Raw genomic sequence first — 19,985 nt, 5'->3', positions numbered from 1 at the left:
ATAGTTCGCGAGGCAGAAACGTTTGGATAGAATATTCATGAATTTTTTGCTGATTTCGAAACACCCGTTATGCCTGTAGAATATTCATAATGAATTTACGTTTTAGATCCCAACTGTCACATCTCTGAATATTCCGTATTGAAAAATATTGATTTCATTGACAGAATATCTGATGCGAACAAGAATCATTGTAGAATATAAATCCGGCACACGTCGTGTTTATCATCGATTTTGCTTGGAATATACGCAATAAATTCGTCAGCTGGGTTACGGTTCGTTACAGATGTCTGCCGCGTATAATCGGTTCAATAATATTACTACCGCGGTTTATGCACAGAGGCGGCGAATATAGGGAGTTACTAAAACACCTAAAATTGATCGAGAACGTTAACTCAGTTCCAACGAGATAACAAAATTATGAGATAAAGGATGTTGCGTGGACCGAGACGATAATCATTAACACTGAAAAAGCGTACAGCCACGCTCTCAAACAAAGTTACGCCTGGTTACCGTATTAACGGGAAAATTTCAATTGAGACGGAAATTAGTTTGAACCGTAAGTCGTTAGGTAGTACAAGTTTACCACAAATTCGTTACGCATATTACATGACGCAACGTTTTACAATGCGCATGCTTAGGGACAGAGAAATCGAGGTATGTGAACAGAAATACCGGAATCATCCCTGTATATCGGAGTAAGACGACGCGAAAAATGTCAGAGAATTCGCGTGAAACAAAACTTTGTGCCTCTCTTTGTCGAGACGCGGTCAAAGGATCACGCCGCCCGCCCAGAATCGAGAGGTCGGATAATTAACATGAGAACTGCACGAAAAATAGTAGATGTTAAAATGACCAGAATCTATTAAGAATTCATATCGAACCAGAGCAAATTGTATTTAAAACTAATTTTCTTTCCGTGATAAAAGTTTACATTGAAAGAAGGACACGGGTTGAGAAAGGTGATCCCGGTTTACGTGTGTAGTACGAGCCTCTTTCATCGGGTAAAAAGTTATCTAGCTCGAGGGGTTTCACGCTTTAAAACTTACCTGAAACAAAAAAAAATAAATAAATAAAATAAAAGATAAAAAACGTATGCACAAAATTAGTTGGGCGGGCGGGATAGCAACTTTTAGTTCTGCCTTTCGAAAGACTTTTCGCATGGCAAAATTAGCGGATGGAGAAAAATGTCTGTGTACAAAATTCGAGGGAAGTTTCATGTTTCCCTCGGCCCTCGGCGCGGTCGCGCGATGCATTACCATATGCATATATACTTTTCCTCAACTTTTATAGGTTCCGAAATGAGATGCATTTCTAGTTTACTCAAGTACGCGTACAAACAGATATAGGAACTCTTTACACCGAGAAGGGAAAATACGGGACTCGCTCTCGCCGATTTCACTCGAGCTTCGCAATGCTTTGCAGAAAATCGCCCTCCCCCTTGCCGGAGATAACGAAAAAGTGCCGAAGCAAATTTTTCACTCGTATTTCTCCAGCTTCCGCTTACAACATTCTGATTTTAACTGAAACGCTGTTCTCTTCGTGCTCGTGCCTATATTAGTGGCATGATTCAAGCTCAAATGGATTACGATACGTTCCAGACCGTGTATGCGATAAACTGCAGCCTATAATACGATGTGCGGGACACCGGGAATCGATTGGTAATTCGCGGGGATACGTGAGTATCCAAAGTACGTGATATAGAGTTTGGATTGACCTGAGGATTGCGTATTCAGGTCAACGTGACCTCGTGCTCAATTTTCCGGGAGGAAAATCAACGAATTCAGCTTTCATATGGGTGAATATATAAATAGTTTCAGATGATTTTCCACCGGTAATTAAGCACGCGAGTTTGCTCTAGCTTTTTCATTTTTGTCCTATTCACCGCACTGAATAATTACGTGCCACCGGCTGCTCTTTCCCGTTTTTTGTCTGCAGGTTAAAAGTTCCACGAGACTACAAAGAATTTTACATGTGGAAAAATTCTTTTGAAATAAAAAAACATTCATCGTTGCTTGAATATAACTCGTGAATTATTATATGTATCTAGATACGTGTGCAATCCATCAACAATACTAACCACTGATCCGTTTTTGCCGTACCGATCATTTTCAAGGGTGCAATCTGTTACGATAGCGTTTATGGTCATATGTGTATAATTAGCAGCGCTGCTCGATGGAAGTACATCTTTCTGTGTATGGGTTAATTCGAACTGTGAAACTACTCATGTTTCATAGAGCGTTAAGTTTCATCAGGCGATGCAGTCTCGTTATCCTGAACCAACGGATAAAGGTGGAAGGACTCGGTGCGCAGTCACCGATTTTGGATAGTCAGTGACTGATTATGGGGTCCTGCCGGAAATGCGAATTTCAGCAAACAAGCTGTACGCGCGACGTATCAATGATCGGAAATTCAGCAGACGTCTGCAGCCCGGAGTTCTGGTGGGTTGGACGCTTTGTACCGAGATTAAAGATGGCTGCATTGAAAGGTGAAAGTGCACGCGAGGGTTACCAAGCGTCTCGGGATCACTCCATAGTCTATACAATCACCCTTGGGAATATGTTCACGGTAAATTTGCTAATTAAGGAAGTGCAAACGAAACTTCCTACACGGGGCTGATTTAAATGTAGACGACACTGATCCGCTAAGAATTTGTTACAATTAAACCGACTACAGTTGGCGCACTAGGGGCTCATTAAAGGTCGGAGAATCCCTCCGAGACAATTGGATTAAGAACGGAAAATCGCTTCGTTACTTCTGCAGTAGCGGCATCAGGTTCGAATAAACTCAATGAAGAATTGACTCAGCTTCATGCCTGAATACACTCGAATATACAACGGAGACGAGAAATCGAGCCACCAAATTTTCAATATCAACAGTCGACAGCTTATTTAGCTTTTCGATAGAATTTCGTCGGTCTTCTTTTCGATGTGAGATCCAAAAATAGACAAATTTTTCAAGTCTAAGACACGTCAGTTCAGAATATTCTCAAGCTTGTCAGAAATTCAGCAAAATCTTTGTCCTGTAAACGAAAGTACTTGAAGCATAAATATTCGAGCGATTTCATCGACCGTCATAAGCAGGTGACACGATTAACCAAGGAGTGATTATGCTAATATGTTCTTCAGTGTATGAATATAAGTCGGATGATGAGCACCCCTCAACGTACTTAGACCAGGCCTTTCTCCCTGCGTAGCTCGGATCGCCTACGCCTGCACCGTTTTCAGGATTTAGTGAGAATTAAGAAAGCGGATGGAAAACTTGGCCCTAACGAAAGTTAACTGTTGGATATCACTTTCTATACAAATAGCGTAATGCTTATTGAAACGAAAAATCTGTAGCAGATCTCCAACATTCGTTGAACATGATAAGTAAAAGGAATAAGTGAAACTAAATTTGGACTCTGTGGAACTCATTAACGAGATGGGAAAACACATACTTAAAGATATGGAGGAACGTAAACGTTTCGAATCTTATGTACGAGTACACTTAGCTGTAATATTGCTCAATAGTAATGCACACAGTGCAAAAATTATTTTCTAATTCTATAGGAATTGATGAACATTTTTAGGATCCTTCAGATTACTTTCTGTTGACATTTTTGTTTTTTGTTGAATCGTAATAGCTTTGTTGTACGGAATGAGAATTGCAATATTTTTTCAAGGAAATTCGGGGTTATGGGTAAACCACTTCATCAATGTTATCCAACCTCTCAATATTGTTACCTTGAAGGACCGAAATGGTGTAAAAACACTTGCGTAAATAGGTTTACAATTTCAATACTTTCTTCGAATGAAAACAGTCGAACGAACTTCACCCTATACGGGTATCGGTATTATTCAACGACGGATGTTACACTCGGCATATATGTAGATACATAAAAAATATACGTAAGATGAAATAAACATGCCGTGGGGAATTTTTCCAACGCGTCAGTCGCTCACTCCACGTAGAGAACGCGGTACATCCTCAAAGGTGTTTTCCTCCGGCTCAAAAGTCATTCAACAATTTGCATCATAAACATTCGCAGCTCATTCCCCAAGGAAGTTCCTTTCATGAGACGTTATAAATAATGCAACATTCATCAGTACCTCTTCCGGAAAGGTTTCATCGTCGCATATCGGCACGAACGACAAAACTGACGCCAAGTGTCTCGTGGAATAGCTCTGCTTTTGAACAATTCTTACAGAAATTTCAAATTGTTAGCTTGTCAGGCGTTTTTTCGCAAAAAATAACAAAAATTCGCGAAAACCAGACAACAGCTGTATTCGAGATCCCAGACTTTCTCTCAAACGTTTTCTTCTTTCACTTTGGCACACTGTTTCATGTTCGTCAAGTGGTGTATTACAAAATGAGAATCGTGATTGCTGTTACACGTTAGCAAATGAAAGTATACAAACATCCATATGTGCGTATATGTATTTTGGGAGAATATCTTACATACAAGGCTTCGATAACTCATTGTCGATAAAACCGTGAAAGACTGCTGTTTTTACGAACATTGATGGTGCCAACTCGCGCGAAAAGAAAAGATTGACAAGAAACCATGCTTAAGCTGGTCGGTTTGAAAAACTTGATTCAACAATCAGGTACCAATAACAATAATGATGATGATGATGATGATGATGATGATGATGATGATGATGATGATGATGATGATGATGATGATGATGATGATGATGATGATGACGATATGCGAAGAAAATATATCAGTAATTATTTGCAGAGATACATGCTGTTATACTGCAGGTGTAAATCATCGCAATGAAAGGAATGAAAATACATTTAAAATATAGCCATACAGTTTGAGAAGAAATATTATGATTAGCTTCTTCATTTCGTGACAAGGACCGCAACGAGACGTTATATTCGTAATTTTGTGGTTTGATCTTTCTCGATTAGCAGACAGTCTCGAATATTTATGGTACTTCACTCGTGGCTGCCTCTCGAATTAGTCTTTCATCCCTGAGAGAGATTTTAATGAGAGTGTAAAGGTTCAAACGAAGTTTGCCGTACTTACATCGATGGTCAAATTTTTGTGTAAAATAATTTCACGCGAGGGCAATCATGAATAAACCTCAAGTTCGTAATATTTTTCCTTAGTGCAAAAGTCCGTGAACCAAGAAAAAAAAGATTTGTATACATCGTAAGATGTCACTCGAAATTCAAATACCGCAGCAACGTTTTTTGAACTGAACTTCGTGTAGTCGAGTGATAGCGAGGCATCGAAGTTTCTTTCAATTATCTATGGCTACCGTGATCTATCTGCATTCGCTTCGATAAAATAGGCTTTGCTCAGTTGTCGACTCGGCTTCCGAGCTGAAATTGGATTCAACAAAAGTCCGAAATAAATCTGTCTCACCAGGTTCCGACCTTCTGTACATCAGACAGCAAGAGTTTATCGTTAAGATGATACTGCGTGCCGGGATTTCATCCCCCACTCGAGCCCTCAAAACCCTGCTCTCTCATTTCTTTCGGTGCATCGATTTCCAATCACAATTTCTCACTCGCGTTGCGTATATATACGTACATACCTACGCATAGAGAGTTTCTTCCCCTAGTGTCCTTCCCCTTTCTCACAGCTCGTAACTACAGTGCAAAATGGAGAAGAAAGGAAAGAATCTAATCCGCCATAACAATGTCCGTAGAATAGTACCTAGTGTGAAGCTCGTACGAGGAGTGTGATGAAGGGGTGGAATGGGGGAGGCGTACCTTCATGTTCTGTCGACGATACTCTTGCACGTGGCCGAGGTAATACTTGTAGACGTGAGGCCGCAGCGATCTCCTTGTCTCTTCCCCGATCCATCGGTCAGGATGATCGAGCCCCGGAGGTCGCTGAGTCGTCGAGGGTGAGCTCCGAGCCAGCGAACGTCCCGGCGACCCAACGCACGATCCGGCCGGAGCAGAGTTGACGCTTGGCGACCTGGCGGCGGTCGGGGGGTGGGTGCGGTAGCGGAAGCTAGTGCGGGGCGAGACCCGCCCCTGAAGAACCGCTTGGTGGTTGCGATCCGAGTCGGCGAAGACACCCCCAAGGGCGTCGGGGGCTCCGCAGAGATGGAAGCTGGACGCGGGTCTGGCGCACAACCGGCAGACCGGCAGAGCTTGAGAATTCCAAGGATGATAACAGCACCCCGCCGACCTGACCAACCCGAACGGGTCCCTGGTCGCAGGGTGATTCATGGCGCAAGTCACATCGCACTTTACGAAAGTAGCGTCGAGGGTTTTCGCGGGGAAACGCTTGAATCACCGGTCGCCGCGTGTAACATTTTCTTTTTAACGATGCCGGCGCAGGTTTGATCGACGAAGCGCGGTTCTCTCGGTGGTTGCCAGGAGTTTCAAACACGTCGCTGATGATTGTCTTTGCGGGGGGGTTTTTGCTGCAGGGTAACACTCCGCGAAACTCTGCTGGAAGCCTCATCAAGACTGGTTACTCGCGGCCGTTAATGGTGGGATGAGGCGTACCTAATCATTGTCGCGGGCAGAGGCGAGCGTCTGACACAAAATTTATCTACTACATGCGACGATCTAGGATCTCTACTGAATCTGTAGAAACGTCTTAAATATCGAGGAAATACTCTTTGTTTACAATCCGATGTGCATGCGCGCTGTAGGTTAGATGGTTAGATACTTCTATTTCATTCTATCGGATTGGAGGACGAACCTGAGAAACCGCCTTCGTTATTTTAATTATTTTTTTCCAGCCAAACCACTTGAGAGTTAGAAAAGAAAAAGAAAACGTCCAATCAGGTCTGAATTTAAAGTGAAACTCAGGCTCTGTACCACAAGTAACGCGTTCCCTTGTGAACGAACCGAGAGGCCGAGAAAAAAAGACGTGCGCAAATAAAGAGCGATAGACCAACACCTTGTGTGGGCCACTATCTAACCGAGAAGAATAAACGAAAATAAGAGAAATTGAAAGAGCCGCGTTAGTTTTGATTACCGAGAAAACGGTGAAAAGTTACGACTGCTGGGCGGCTTTTCCATTCACAGCTAAGAAACAGCCTCTTCGGCACAGTTTCGGATAGCCAAACATCCCTCGCGGCACATCGCCACCATATTTTCAATCGACGTCTAAGACACTGCATCGACCAACTAGACAAGCTACAGAACTTATAGATACAACGATGCACAAAGAGAGCCAACTTTTTTCCAAGAACACGAAAGCTGCTCTGTTGGCACGTGAAACTCTTATACTCTCCTCACTTTGCCCTTACGGTCAGCCATCCGGCCGTTCTTCCACTTACAACCGCATATAAAACGGATTTGATGTATGAATTTCGATTTGTCCTACTTTGTTCAAAGCACTTGCCAGAGGGTGGGAAGAAAATTTAGGCCCAACTGTTAGAAAACTACGAAAATAAACAGAGATTATTCACTAGTCAGTTTCTGTTCAATGACAAATCCACTCTATGCATTCAAAAAAAATATTTAGTTTCAACAGCCAAATTTTCTGATGCAATTCGTGAATTTTAAGACGATTCTAAAATTGATCGAGTCATTTTGCGAAGAAAACAAACATTTTTTAGCACTGTCTGGGGAAAAGTTTAGAGCGCAACAATTCGAAGAGTTCTGTTGCAATTGCGAAACTGGATTAAATAATTTTTCAACTATTTTGATTGTAAAGATTATCGTTTTAATATGATTTATGCTACATGAATGACATTCAACGTCAAACAAGAACGCGGGAATTTTTCATTGTTTTGATGCACTGCGGTGAATAGGTCAAAAGATATTTTTCAAAAATATAGAAATTTTCGTATTTTTTGAGGTTCTGAGGTATCGATTAACCGAAAAAAGGGCGGCTACAAATCGATTACGAGAAAAAGAAAATTTGAGCCTGAAAATCGCTCAAATACAAACGCTTTTTAACTTTCGCAAAAATATTGTGCGATTCTCAAAAAGGCTAAAATAAATTTTTGCATGTGGTATATCAGCGTATTTTTTGAAAGTCACCGATTACAAACAGTCTCAACGTTGTATATCTTCGAAAAAATTTGATAAAAAATGCGTCAACAAATTGATGTTAACAGATATGCAAAGACCTTTTTCTGAGTTCACATTTGTGTTCGTGCATGTGTGCACGTTAAACCAAGTGAACTGCCGTAGCAAACAATGTACCTGCACTGGGGAGCAAACATGCCGGTGCGTTGGCGCACAGGCACATTATTCCAGTTTGACAATCAACAAATTGAACGCTCGATCACGAAATGGTGTGTAGAGGAGTCGTCGGATTGATTAGTATTGTTGCCGCAGAGCTGCTGTAGTTTCAGTTGATCTCTTACAATTATGGCGAATATGAAGCACCTCAATTCAGTCGCGTGTAAATTAACGACTATGTGATTATTGGATGCGTAAACTTTGTCCGAGTACATATTATGTGTGTGCATTCGAGTGAGTACAGCGAGGAATATTATTGTCGTTAGAGAAAAATGCAGAGTCGTGAAAGTATGCGCTGAGAGAATCGAAGGAATGAAGAAAACCGCATTAAACATTTTGCGAGATATCACACGCCATCAGTATCGTGTGGACGAGCTATTTTCAAGATATTCTGGGGGAAAAGAGAGAGCGATATGGCACTTATATCTGCACGCCCCAAACTTTGGGCCATTAGAGATCGATCGTTTAGGGGCGGAAGATTTATTTTACGTTCATTAGAAATAATTCATCGCTGACGTTAAGTATTTTTAAACTAACCATATTTATGACGCGTGAGAATTACGCATATACCCACCTACAGCGTCTCGTTGGGGCAAAGAGAATTTATATCCAATTACGCGTCACCGTGGATGTTCAATAGAATGTTCCCGCTCTCATAAATATATTTAGAAATAGCGATTCAGTAATTTCATTCAAACTATTATCGAAAATTAATCTTATACCACGTTGCGAACAATTTTCAGTATCGAACTAATTTTTACCCCTTGTGTTCGTCAGACTCGCATGGAAAAAAACTCAGGAAGCAAACAAGATGATTTGCATAACGAGATTAACCAGAAATGTCACAGGCAATTAAGCACAACTCGTTCGTATACATACGGACAAAAAATCCTGAAATGAAAAGCAGCGATCGCAGGGAAAAGCCATCTTGAACGTGTTCGAAAGTGGAAATAAATTTGACCGCCCTTAGGCTAGAGGAAATTGATGGACTGTTGAGTCAACGTATTATTTGTCCATTCGTTTGAACTAGACGAGTCATATAATGAAATGGCAAGACAGATGTTCCGCGAAAGGTCGTCGCTCGAAGAGAAAATCAATGCCTGGTGGAAGAGAACTACCCTTTTCTATCGGATTCTCTCGCAGTTAATACTTTATACGATACTTGGGGGACTTGACGTGCCCGATCTGCGTAAATTAAACTCACACTGATGTACCAGTGAGCTAAAGAAGGAAAAAGGTGCGTCAATTTAATCGCGGTTCGAAGAGACGCGGTCTTGTGCGTGGCTGTGAATACAAAGCAGAGCGAAGTGCTGTAATACGAGTACGTAGGTACAAGAGGTGACGATACTTCAAAGGAAGCAAGTGGTTCTTCGTTCCTTTACGTGTCAAAATGTGTCGCACGTTGTTGAAATTCGTCTCATCCCCGAATCCCTTTCTCTAGCTAACTATTCTTGTACAAACGTGTGCTGTGTAGCTCCTGCCGTACACCGAATTCTCTCTGAACTTGGGCAATACTAGAATTCCGAGCTGCAAAATCGGCATTGGAAAGTTGCCCAGGAGCATCGTTCCGTCAATGAATATTAAGGGGACATGGACAGTTCACCGTTCGCATGGATACCGCGAAAAAAGTGTCCGCTCAAGGTTTGATCGATGAGGAACTCCGCGGAGTATCATCTCCGCAATTTTTCAAGTATATTCACCATCGGCTGTATCTGTCACGAAAAATATTAGGTACCGGCGCCACATTGCAGTCTCAAATTGACACCAGCAAAATGCTTTTTTCAGCACATATCTATTAATTATTTGTCTATCGTTTAAGATGTTTCAATACAAGGTTTGTCAAATTCACATGGCGATTTTTTTCGAAAAATCATTCGACCTTGGCTAATAAACCTCAATTTTGTTATTCTCACACTGTTATTCAATAATCAAGCCTATATTTCGCAACGGTGGATCCCGTGGCCAGGGTTAATTTCGGGAGCCCCGTGTGGTCGGTCAATGTTTGGTTAATAAATAATTTAGGGGAGATGGTTTAATGAGGAAACTCCAGTGAGCCAGGGGCAGATGCAGGACTTAAATCTGAAAATAAATCGGGCAGGCACCCAGTATTCCGGGATGGCATTGATTAATCACGGTTTATAGAGAGACATTCTCGGCACTTTTCGTCATTCGAAATCCAGTGGCTCATTTCGCGACTGATGTGAAAGCAAAGTGTAGCAGGTATGTATGTACGCACATACGTACGTACATACATATATTTATGTATCCGCGCCCTGCAGCGAACCGAGCGTACCAAAACCCTCCTTTTACCTGGGGATGAACGTATAATTAATCGTTCGTTTGACACAGTCTGGCGTATCGGTGATAAGCGAAGAGAGTTGTTAGGGTATTTTTACCGGCGCCGTCACGTTTCGACGAGTTCTCCACACCGCGACGAAATTTTCCTTTAGACTCACACACATATTTCATTCCACAGCCGTACGCCTCTCTTGATTCGCACAAGCTACCTTCTGTGATAAATTTCACCCACAAAGCATGCGCCGCGCCTACGTTCAATTTCCCCATAAACCATGAGGTAACGTGTAATACGCACAAAATTCACGGTAATCCGGACATAAGAAAGTTTTAACAGCGCAATTCGCATATTCTTTTATGTTCGCTACTTTTGAGCTTGACTACCGATCGTTAGACACACCTCAATTTCAATGCTCTAGTATTTTTCAAGCAAGCCACAAAAGTGCTAGGAATAACTCCCGGGATAATTGGTTCCACTATGCGATCGTCTGGTTATGGGCTACGTCAATATAGGTCTTCGGGTTTCTCTCAGAGTATCTCAATTCTCGTTTTCTAATTATCTACCAGGAAGCTTGTTGCGTGCGTAATATCGGGCGCTGCAAACTAGTTGAGCAGGATTATGGCTCGAGACACGCACTACCCATTTATTCCGATACTCTACATCCAATTTTAATGTGTTAATTACGGCCCAGTCAAGTCGAATCGTACGTCCAAAAATTTTACTTCAGTTTTCGGGATGAGTTCAGTGTCCAAGTTGCATTTGCACACGGATAACGATTGATTTTCGGTCTTGAGAATCTCGAGCTGAGCTGCAAACAGTGCCGAGTATTATTTCAGCCCGTCAGAATTACTTCGCGACTGGAGATCTCCTAGCGTCATTAAACGTGAGCATCCTTGTTCATAAAAGAGGTTTAACGATCCGGCAGAATGACGATCGCATAGTTCGCTCAACCATACCGTCCAAGAATTTTCTCATAGACGTTATATACAGTGAACAGAAAATTCATATGAAATATTTTCGAAAGATTTCGCTGGTGTTTATAAGGTTTGAGGACGGCCATCAAAATTTACAGCGATGGTAACAGTTTCGGCACGCGTTCCCGTTATCGGTGAGTTTTAACGCTCGCGAGGGTTTGATGGTCGTCATTCAACTTCCACCGCCTGACTTTGCATTCGCCGATCCGGACTCGTTGGCAGGCGAAAAATAGCCACCGATTTTTTCCACATTATAAAGCGGAAGGCTGCATAAAAATTTCCGAATCAATCTCCGCACCCTTCATCTTCCGCTATGCATTTTTGAACTTGCGCTAGTAGAAGACACGCCCCTTGAAGAAGAAAACTTCAACGTGGGGGATTCAAGCGGCAGTCGTCATAGACAAAGAAAGGTGTTCAGGGAGTCCATAGCTTTGCAGTAAAGATCTTTCAGACCGAATCCGTTTTGAGAATGGGAGCGAGCTTCCGAACGGACGGCTTCAAGGCATGGAAAACCGGGTGGTCGGGGGCCCGATGGGGTGAGCGTAGACGAGTATTGAATAATGATTCGAGGCGGAAGACGTGCTGCACGTGCCGACTGAATTTCGGACGAGTTTAGGGGAAAATTATTGTTCAAGTCCTGGCTGGGACAGAGTCGCAGCATCAAATGCCAAAAGCAGATTAGATACGACACAGAAATCTACTAATTGCCTTCGTGAACGTTTCGCAGGTGATTGAAAATGCTCGCGTGGTTATTGTTGCCTTCAACATCTCCGATCTGCACCCTTGTCTTTTGCGAATCAGGAGAAATGAAGGAAGATTAAAAGTTCCCGATACCTACGGCCGGGGAGGAAAAGATATATATGAAGAGGTAGCGAATAGTACTGCCTGAAGATGAATAACCAACCACTGGAAAATCATACACTCCGATACAAGCGTGGATGCAAGACTTGCGGAGTATAATGGGACTCCTTAATCTCAGCCACACTATCAACACGATAAGAGGTGGTTTACCAATATGCTAGCTCAGTGCTGGAAAAAAAAGCCCGTCGGAAGTAGAGAAGTAATGAAAAAGTGTTTAGTTCGATATCCGAAGGTAATATGTTACAGACAATGATCGGACCAAATCAAACCGGTGAGTTTCAATGCGGGTAAGGTAAATAAGTCGTTGTTTGCATCAACCAACATTTCACGTTATTTCAACTGAATATTTGCTTTACCCCGCCGAAGGCTGCATCATCACTTGGTTTAATTCGACTTTTTTCGGTGGTTCGTCAACATGGTTGTTTGCAAAGGTACGAATAATTTGGACCTGGTTAAAAAAGCATAAAGTACTCGGCCTCAGGTTCTTCGGGAACCTCACTTGACCACCCCGCCTACGTGCGACACTTTTTCACGGCCTATTCAGCAGTTAAGATGTCCTTATAATTTATGTTAACGCTTCGAGAAACCCATTAAGATTGCGAGGTTTCACAAAAAAATCAGAATTGCGCTACTAAGTTATGCAGCAGATTATTACATCACAAACCTCTTTATAATGTCGTTATGGCACGTCCTTGAGATCAAGATGAAAAAGAACCATTACAACACAACTGCCATTCTTCCAACTGCCATTAACAATCTGCAATTCCGCCGGAGAGTTAATTACCTTGTAATGGGTTGGTAGAAGAGTCTTTGAGTTATGAAATGCAATGAGAAAACTTGCATCTTTGGAAGGGTTCTGCTTGGAAACAGGTAGTTGGAAAAAGTCGATTTAGTAGAGCGTAAGATATTACCGATTTTTCTGAATATTGAAAAATTAACGAGTCGAACGGATAAGAAGCAAAATGGCTGTTCCAGTCAAAGAAATGAGCATGACCCCCGATGTTTCGAAATTTTGATTTTCTTTGTTCGGTCTCATGTACTTGACTCGCCGCTATTTTAATCAACGTGAAGAATAACGCCATTATTTCGATTTAAACTTCCCTCGGTACGAACGGACAATGAAGTTGATAAGTGCGAACATTCTTCTTCGTACACCCCGTACATTTTCCGATTACTCAAGCCAACGAGGGCTGCAGCGAAGCGAGAGGCGGCGAGGGCAAGGAGAAGAAGAGGGAGGTTTGGTCGTGGGAAGCTGGGCAGTTTGCCATGAAGTGACTCGCCATGCGCTGAGCTATAAGGGGTAAGCGGTAAAAAATAAAAAGCAGGAAGTAAAAAGTAGAGGGCGAGCGGGGAATGATACAGGAAGGAGAAGAGTCGAAGAGCAACGACCAAAGCTCAAGGACTAAGGACGCCGGCCTGCAAAGGATATCTTATACATATAGGTAGAAGTATTTGAGCGGACTTCTTTGGAACTTTACATCCGCTATTCTCCCCAGCAGGTTTTCTTATTCCGACTCACTATTTTTTTCGTATGTGTCCTTTACATCCGATATACGCCTATACTTCAAGAGCAGAAGCAAGGGAGTGGAATTGGCAGTGTTTCAACAGCATCGAATGTTTTTATTTGTACTTATTTTTCAAAGTTTTTCAACCCGATAGAATACAACTGTCTGTACGATCGCTTTTAAAATAGTTTTTTCTTCGTGAAATTGAATTAAGGGCGAGTCCTAAATTCTACGACTCCGCATGACTGTTGATTCCGCAAAATTTGGTGACACATTTCATCTCGTAACTGACCGCGCAGATATGTTTATCTGAAGCTATGGATACAATTTCTAGAGCGCTGCTAATGTGAAAGTATAAGTAACGTGTAATAAATTCTGTTACACAAGTTTAAAATATGAAAATAAGGTAGAAGGCGATTCTGTTTGAGAGTAAAAACGAAGGTCTCTGCAGCAGAGCGTCGAGAGTTGTTACTATTTAACTAGAAACGTTGTATTCTGATTGGAGAAACAGTTTCAATTCCACGGTGAACGGTGGACCTATCTCATTCCAGGAGTAGCGAAATTTGTTCTAACACACGACAGTTCGGTTTTTCCTCCCTATTTGGTGTACCCCATTGTACAGCTGGTAACAAGATATCCGTATGGAAATTTTTCGGATAATCAATCGAAGATCTCACATTACCGATCGAGCCGATTGATATTACGCCGAGTGGAGACGTATCATCGTGAGGCTGTTATTGCACGGAGGGCTTTTGTAGCTGACGTTAAGTACACAGAAATGATATTTTGGGACGCGGAAATCGCGGGGAAAATATACGGGGTGAAAGGTGACGGAGAGGCGGAGGACGAAGAGGTCAGAGGGTGAAAGAACAGGGCTGTGCGTAGCATCAAGGGTAGAAATGGCAATGTTTCCAACGCCGTGGAAGCAGCTGGTGGAATATGAAATTCGCAGCAGCCCAGGGTCCTGGCATCGTCTATATGGATTCGCCAGCGACGGGTGATTTCGCAGCAAATCGTGTCCACGGTTAAGAATCAATATCCACCTACCTCCACCTAGCTTGTGACGGGATCCAAATTACTGAGGTGATGGAAAAGCTACAAGAACACTAATTGACCTCTCCAAAGTTATACTTTCCCATGATATTTCGGAATTCGTCGCCGAGTGCAATTTGCACTTCTGTAGGTAAATTTTTTGACTCGATCTGTCTCGGAACTGTACCACAATTTCCTACGAATATCGTAATCCAATTAAGCCAGAACGACTCTCTATGGTGTTGGAATTCAAGTCTGCTTTTTGGGAACAAAATTTCTGAAGAGAAATACATTTATGTGACTACCCCCATCACATGTGGAGGGTTACGCGCTTGGTTGAATTTCACAATATTTACTGAGTCAATAATTTAATCGATTGTTTTCACCGCACTATATTTGAGTTTACTGCTGAAAGGCTGATTTATGATGTGGAACAACACGGAGGTTTCTACAGCCAATATGAGCTGTGTTGTACCAACGAATGAAGTTTTCGCACCTATACGGTTAGCGAAATACGTGCGAAATCTTGCTAATCACATCCATCCACTAAGCAAAGCTTACCGCAGCCTACACTCAAGTTGGTTTCTTGTTAATTGGAATAATACAATCCCAGGAACGTTTTGAAGCAAACACCCACTTGACCGGGATACACGTACCCAGTCTACGTAGTGCATAAAAAAGGGTGAGAATGAAAACAGTGAAAAAAAGTTTGAAAGCCGACCAGGAACTGTTTTTGGAGTCAATTTTAAAGCATGCTTAATTCCTGGTTTCCATTGAATCAGCGTGAACCTAAGACCGTAATGCAGATAAGATGCTAGTCCGTGGTTTATAAATAACTTTACATTTGCATCCGTTCAATTTCTCAGAGCCGCACTCAAGACCAGCCGTTACCTAGGTTCGTGATTCATATAAATGGGGAGATTTTTCCAACCCGCGTTTCAGAAAATCATTAATAATGCATCCTCCGGCCATAAGGATTCTTACTACTTTTGCTGGAACCAATATGCGTCGAGGCGACTGCGTGTGTCGCGACGTTGCGGACTTGCCCGAAATCTGGACAAACTTTGGAAATTTAAATCACGTTTCTTGGCCACACTGCAAGCACCACTTCCGCGATGCGTTCTGATATTCGCGACACTGCAACTAAGTGGCTTTTCCTACTGCCACTAAACTTTTAACGATACTAAATGGACAATCATAGCTTTATTTTACGGGAAACGTTAGTGTGAGTACAAGACTTTCGTTTCAAATCTTTACGACTCGTTCTTTACGTTTCAAAGGTACAGTAGAGGCTCGCTACTGCCTAGTTACAGCCGCCTATAGTCACCCTTTTCTGAAAAAATGTACTCCGCAGCGTATGGAATACTCGGAGAAAGTATTCACGTTCACGCTCGCCTGGATAAATTCAGCATAATGTTATGCTGGTGAAAAAGCATTTGGCTAAATCGAAAGTTTAACGACTCTATTTAGATAGCCTGTCTACCCGGGAGTTGATAAGAATACGTCTCAGGTTCAGTTTCAGTTGATTATTTGAGAAATTGGAACCAAGGTTGGAAAGATGGAGAGGACCAAGAATTGCTTGAAAAAATCCCAACGAGTTTCAAGCAGCTCAAATGACAAGCCGCGATCTTTTTTGTCTGCTGCTGACTAACTAAAGAAGTGCCTGATCATCGTCACAAAGGTTGAAAAAAAAAACAAGGAGTAAGAAGCCCTGCGTACTTTGAGAGCATCCTTACGGCAATAAACGTGCGTCTGGTGATTACGAGGCGGCTGGCTGACAAGAGAGGCTTGAAATGTTTGATTGTGAGCGTTGGCGCGATGAAAAATCGAAAACAGACTGGTAGGTAGGAGAGCCGCGATATGAGAGAAGGCAGAGACAGGTGGTACGTACATTTTTATGCACGGGCTCAGAGACAAAGCAGCCCGATGACAAAACATGCAACGTTTCAATGCTCGTCGAGGGAAACACACGAAGTAATATCGTCGACGGTACCATCGCAATGCCCCGAGGCCCAGAAGAAGTCCGGAAGTCCCGAAGCTCGAGCCTCCGAGGATTCTCTTAATTCGGCATCCGCGAATCTCGCGCGAGTTATATAAGTTTCGCGTTTCATTATCTCCCTCATAACTCCCCGTTCACCCTAAACGACTCCTGTCGTCTAATTCGACCCGACAATATTACCGACTATAAATTATTGGTCTTCACCTAGGAAGTTAGGCGTATTCGTAGTTGGAGTCGCCAGATACGATGAAAAATATTTATGGTCATTCGGCATGGAGTTTTATTCCGCTACTTTCCAGGTCACGGTATATAAAACGTGTTGTGGCAGGAATCGAAAGAGCTACGCGATTGCTTTTTAAACCCTGAGCATTCATCGTCGAAATACCAGCCCCTCGAGGGTTCCGAGTTTGAACAAGATTAAATGAAGCGAACAGGAAATCTTTCAGCAGTTTGAGATGTGCCAAATCGAAATATACGGGTTGATCATCGCAGCGGTTTTTGCAGTCGCGTGAAAGGTTTCCAGAAATTTTCGGTAAATGTTGAAAAGATTCTTCCTAGTTGGAACGAAGAACGTGAACGTTTTAATCAGCGCATTTCATTTAAATTGCGAGTAATCAGTGAATCCCGAATGTACGAGTATCGACCTCGTCGACCTCGAGTGTCATGCATACTTTGCCGTTGATTGCAGCACAAAAAAGCCTCGCTCTCTGTAGGCTCTGTAAATTGTCCGAGTCAGAGGATCAGGCTTAAGAAGGAGCGAGTATAGTCTATATGAGATCTCACCTCTGCTCGACTTTCGGCCGAGTTATAACGGGGAGAGAAACAATTTGGCACGTACGAAAGTGCGAGGGCGACGACGCAGAAGTCGCAAACAGGGGAGGCTGGCGGCGGATAGCGTCGTCCTTCCACCATCCCATAGTTTCAGCTCATTCGTCTGTTTCCAGCGAAACCAGCTGTACCAAATTCAATCAATGCGCGAGCGCGCGGCCTGCGATCAACCGGGTTTGCGAGTGTGCGTGCGCGTGCCAGCGTCTGTAGGTGAAAGGAGTCTACCGGTGTTTATACATCGTGGACACGCGTACACGCCTTTCAGCTTGTAGTACAGAAACGAATATCCATGCACATCATCCCGCGCTACAGCTTTGTATTCATTGATTGTTCTCGTGCCCGTCATTTAACCCAAGCGAATATCATTCGCTTCGAAGCTTGTGTAAAAGGAATTATAATGTACGTTCAGGGGCGAAATACGAAGTTCTAATGAATATCGATGATCCGCGAGAGTTGAAAGGAACAGGATGAAGTTGATGCACCGTGAAAGAGACCTACACGCCTCAAATAATCCGGGCCTTGATCTTGTACAGATTTCCAATTGAACCGTTAAGGAGTAAACGGCCCCATTCACGCGTCCATTTCTCGTCCCTCTAAATCCCATTTACAACTAGTCTGCAGATTCAAGTTTCGTCGTACGTTGATCGGAATCTCTCAACGAAATGATTCCGTACCCTGGAACCATGTCAAGGCACAATTGTATGTATAAAATCTGCCGTGACCTTCAAGAGTGATTGCGAAAATATCGGGAAAGAAAATTTCATCCCTCTAAGAGTGAATCTGACATCAGTAAATGGCATCTACTGTATCTGCATAAAACAGGCAAATAGTAAGTTTCCGAATGCTAAGACACCGCGAATGTTGCTTTGAAGAGTTAACTGACAACATGACTCGAGGTTTCCCGAACACCCGCCACGTTGCGCGGGAACACGATGGCTAGTAAGAGGTCAGGTTTTCGCAAACCCGTGGCTCCGCAAGGCTCTACACCCGGGCGGCAGCACCGGTAAGAAGAGCTTCGACTCGAGACAGAGCTCCACTGCAGGGTGCCTGGAAGGTGCCGCTTTCGCGCCACCCGCAGTGTCGACAACCTGCCGGTCAACTTCACGCACTTTCAAACCAGTAGCCGACATGCACACAGGACTGCCAGTTACGGTTCATCCCTTATAATTATTCCATCTGTTTTCTTCAGTTTATTTTTACAGCCCATTATTTATTTCGTAGATTATAATGTTTCACCTACTTATTGGTTTACTTTGAAGTTTTTTTGTTTTTTTTTATTATTCTCTGGTTCGACTTAAAACATGTACAACAAGAGTTACGCCGACGAAGAAGAAAGTTTCGAAATTAGATCCACCTACAAGAACCAAGATGAGAAGACAGCAATCAGGGAATCCTTAAGCAGGCGTAGTAGTTAAGGGTCGGATGAGACCGGGTCAGGTTAGGTTAGGGTATGCGAGATGGGGGTTGGGCCGTGTTGATCACGTTGGACGAGAAGGGGTCTTAGCGCCGAGGCGGGATGCGAAACTTGACGTAGCCGGCAATAGGTACGTGAGGATCCAGACCCTTGATAAAGAACCGTACGCTTCAACGCGACGCGACCCCAGGGCGACGGCCAGGGTGACGGGCGCGTACCGTCGCTCGCGATCCACGCTCTGCGGCACACTAGCTAGATGCCCTGGCGCCCGCGGCACCCCCACCCCCACCCTTGCGATTCGCCGCTCACCCCCGCATCCACCTCCTCCGCCTCCACCACCACCACCACCACCGCCTACGCCTCCGCCTCACTTCCGTCCTTCGTCCGCGCCACTTCCATTCCCGCATCGGTCCCGCCCGGAACTAACGTCCCGCACACCCGGCCAAATGCCCACCCTACCGCTACGTTTTTCGCCGCCACCTTGCAACCTCCCGTGACTTAAAACTGCCATGTCGTTACTCTCCTCCGTTTTCACGATGCTAAAACCCTGCTGGTGTACACTGGGGTGGAACGGATAATGGGAATGCAGACTGAGGGATTTTGGCCGGTGCTCAGGGTCCTGCTCGCCCGAAGTCTTCAAGATACCCGGAAGCATTTCTGTAAATTCATTTCCACTAAAACAAAAACGCTGGAAATAGTTTCAACGGGTTTATGATAGGTATACCGAGGAGGCGTTTCTTTTTTCAACTCTTTGCCCCTAGGATATTTTACAAAGTTGACATCAGGGCCAAGACCCTAATTTGTTGGTAATCGTTTAGTACAACGTATGCCATTGTTTGTTTTGTCGAATATCCGTGTAATTAAACAAGTTTGCAAAACACATCCGTTTCGGTCAGACCTCTGTTTTTATCTGCGAACGTGT

At 43.3% G+C, this 19,985-nt stretch overlaps 2 protein-coding genes across 15 annotated transcripts in view; both read right to left on the bottom strand.

Moving 5' to 3' along the window:
- The window catches only part of LOC124177323 (peripheral plasma membrane protein CASK), a 142,025-nt gene that overhangs the window by 71,963 nt on the left and 50,077 nt on the right, over positions 1-19,985 (bottom strand). The gene's annotated exons all lie outside the window — the stretch shown is intronic.
- On the bottom strand, positions 988-19,285 carry LOC124177354. Its single transcript, XM_046559672.1, has 3 exons — positions 19,008-19,285; positions 5,710-6,489; positions 988-1,046 (listed from the first exon to the last, which is right to left on the bottom strand). The coding sequence occupies exons 2-3, from the start codon at positions 6,175-6,177 to the stop codon at positions 1,029-1,031; spliced, it is 486 nt and encodes a 161-aa protein (XP_046415628.1). The 5' UTR covers positions 6,178-6,489; positions 19,008-19,285; the 3' UTR covers positions 988-1,028.

Source organism: Neodiprion fabricii, chromosome 3, assembly GCF_021155785.1.
Source record: "Neodiprion fabricii isolate iyNeoFabr1 chromosome 3, iyNeoFabr1.1, whole genome shotgun sequence".
NCBI classification, from domain to species: Eukaryota; Metazoa; Arthropoda; class Insecta; order Hymenoptera; family Diprionidae; genus Neodiprion; species Neodiprion fabricii.
This window is presented reverse-complemented; position numbering and strand designations above follow the sequence as displayed.

Excerpts from the sequence above, each read along its gene's own strand:
- LOC124177354 (XM_046559672.1), bottom strand. The coding sequence starts at position 6,177 with ATGAATCACCCTGCGACCAGGGACCCGTTCGGGTTGGTCAGGTCGGCG.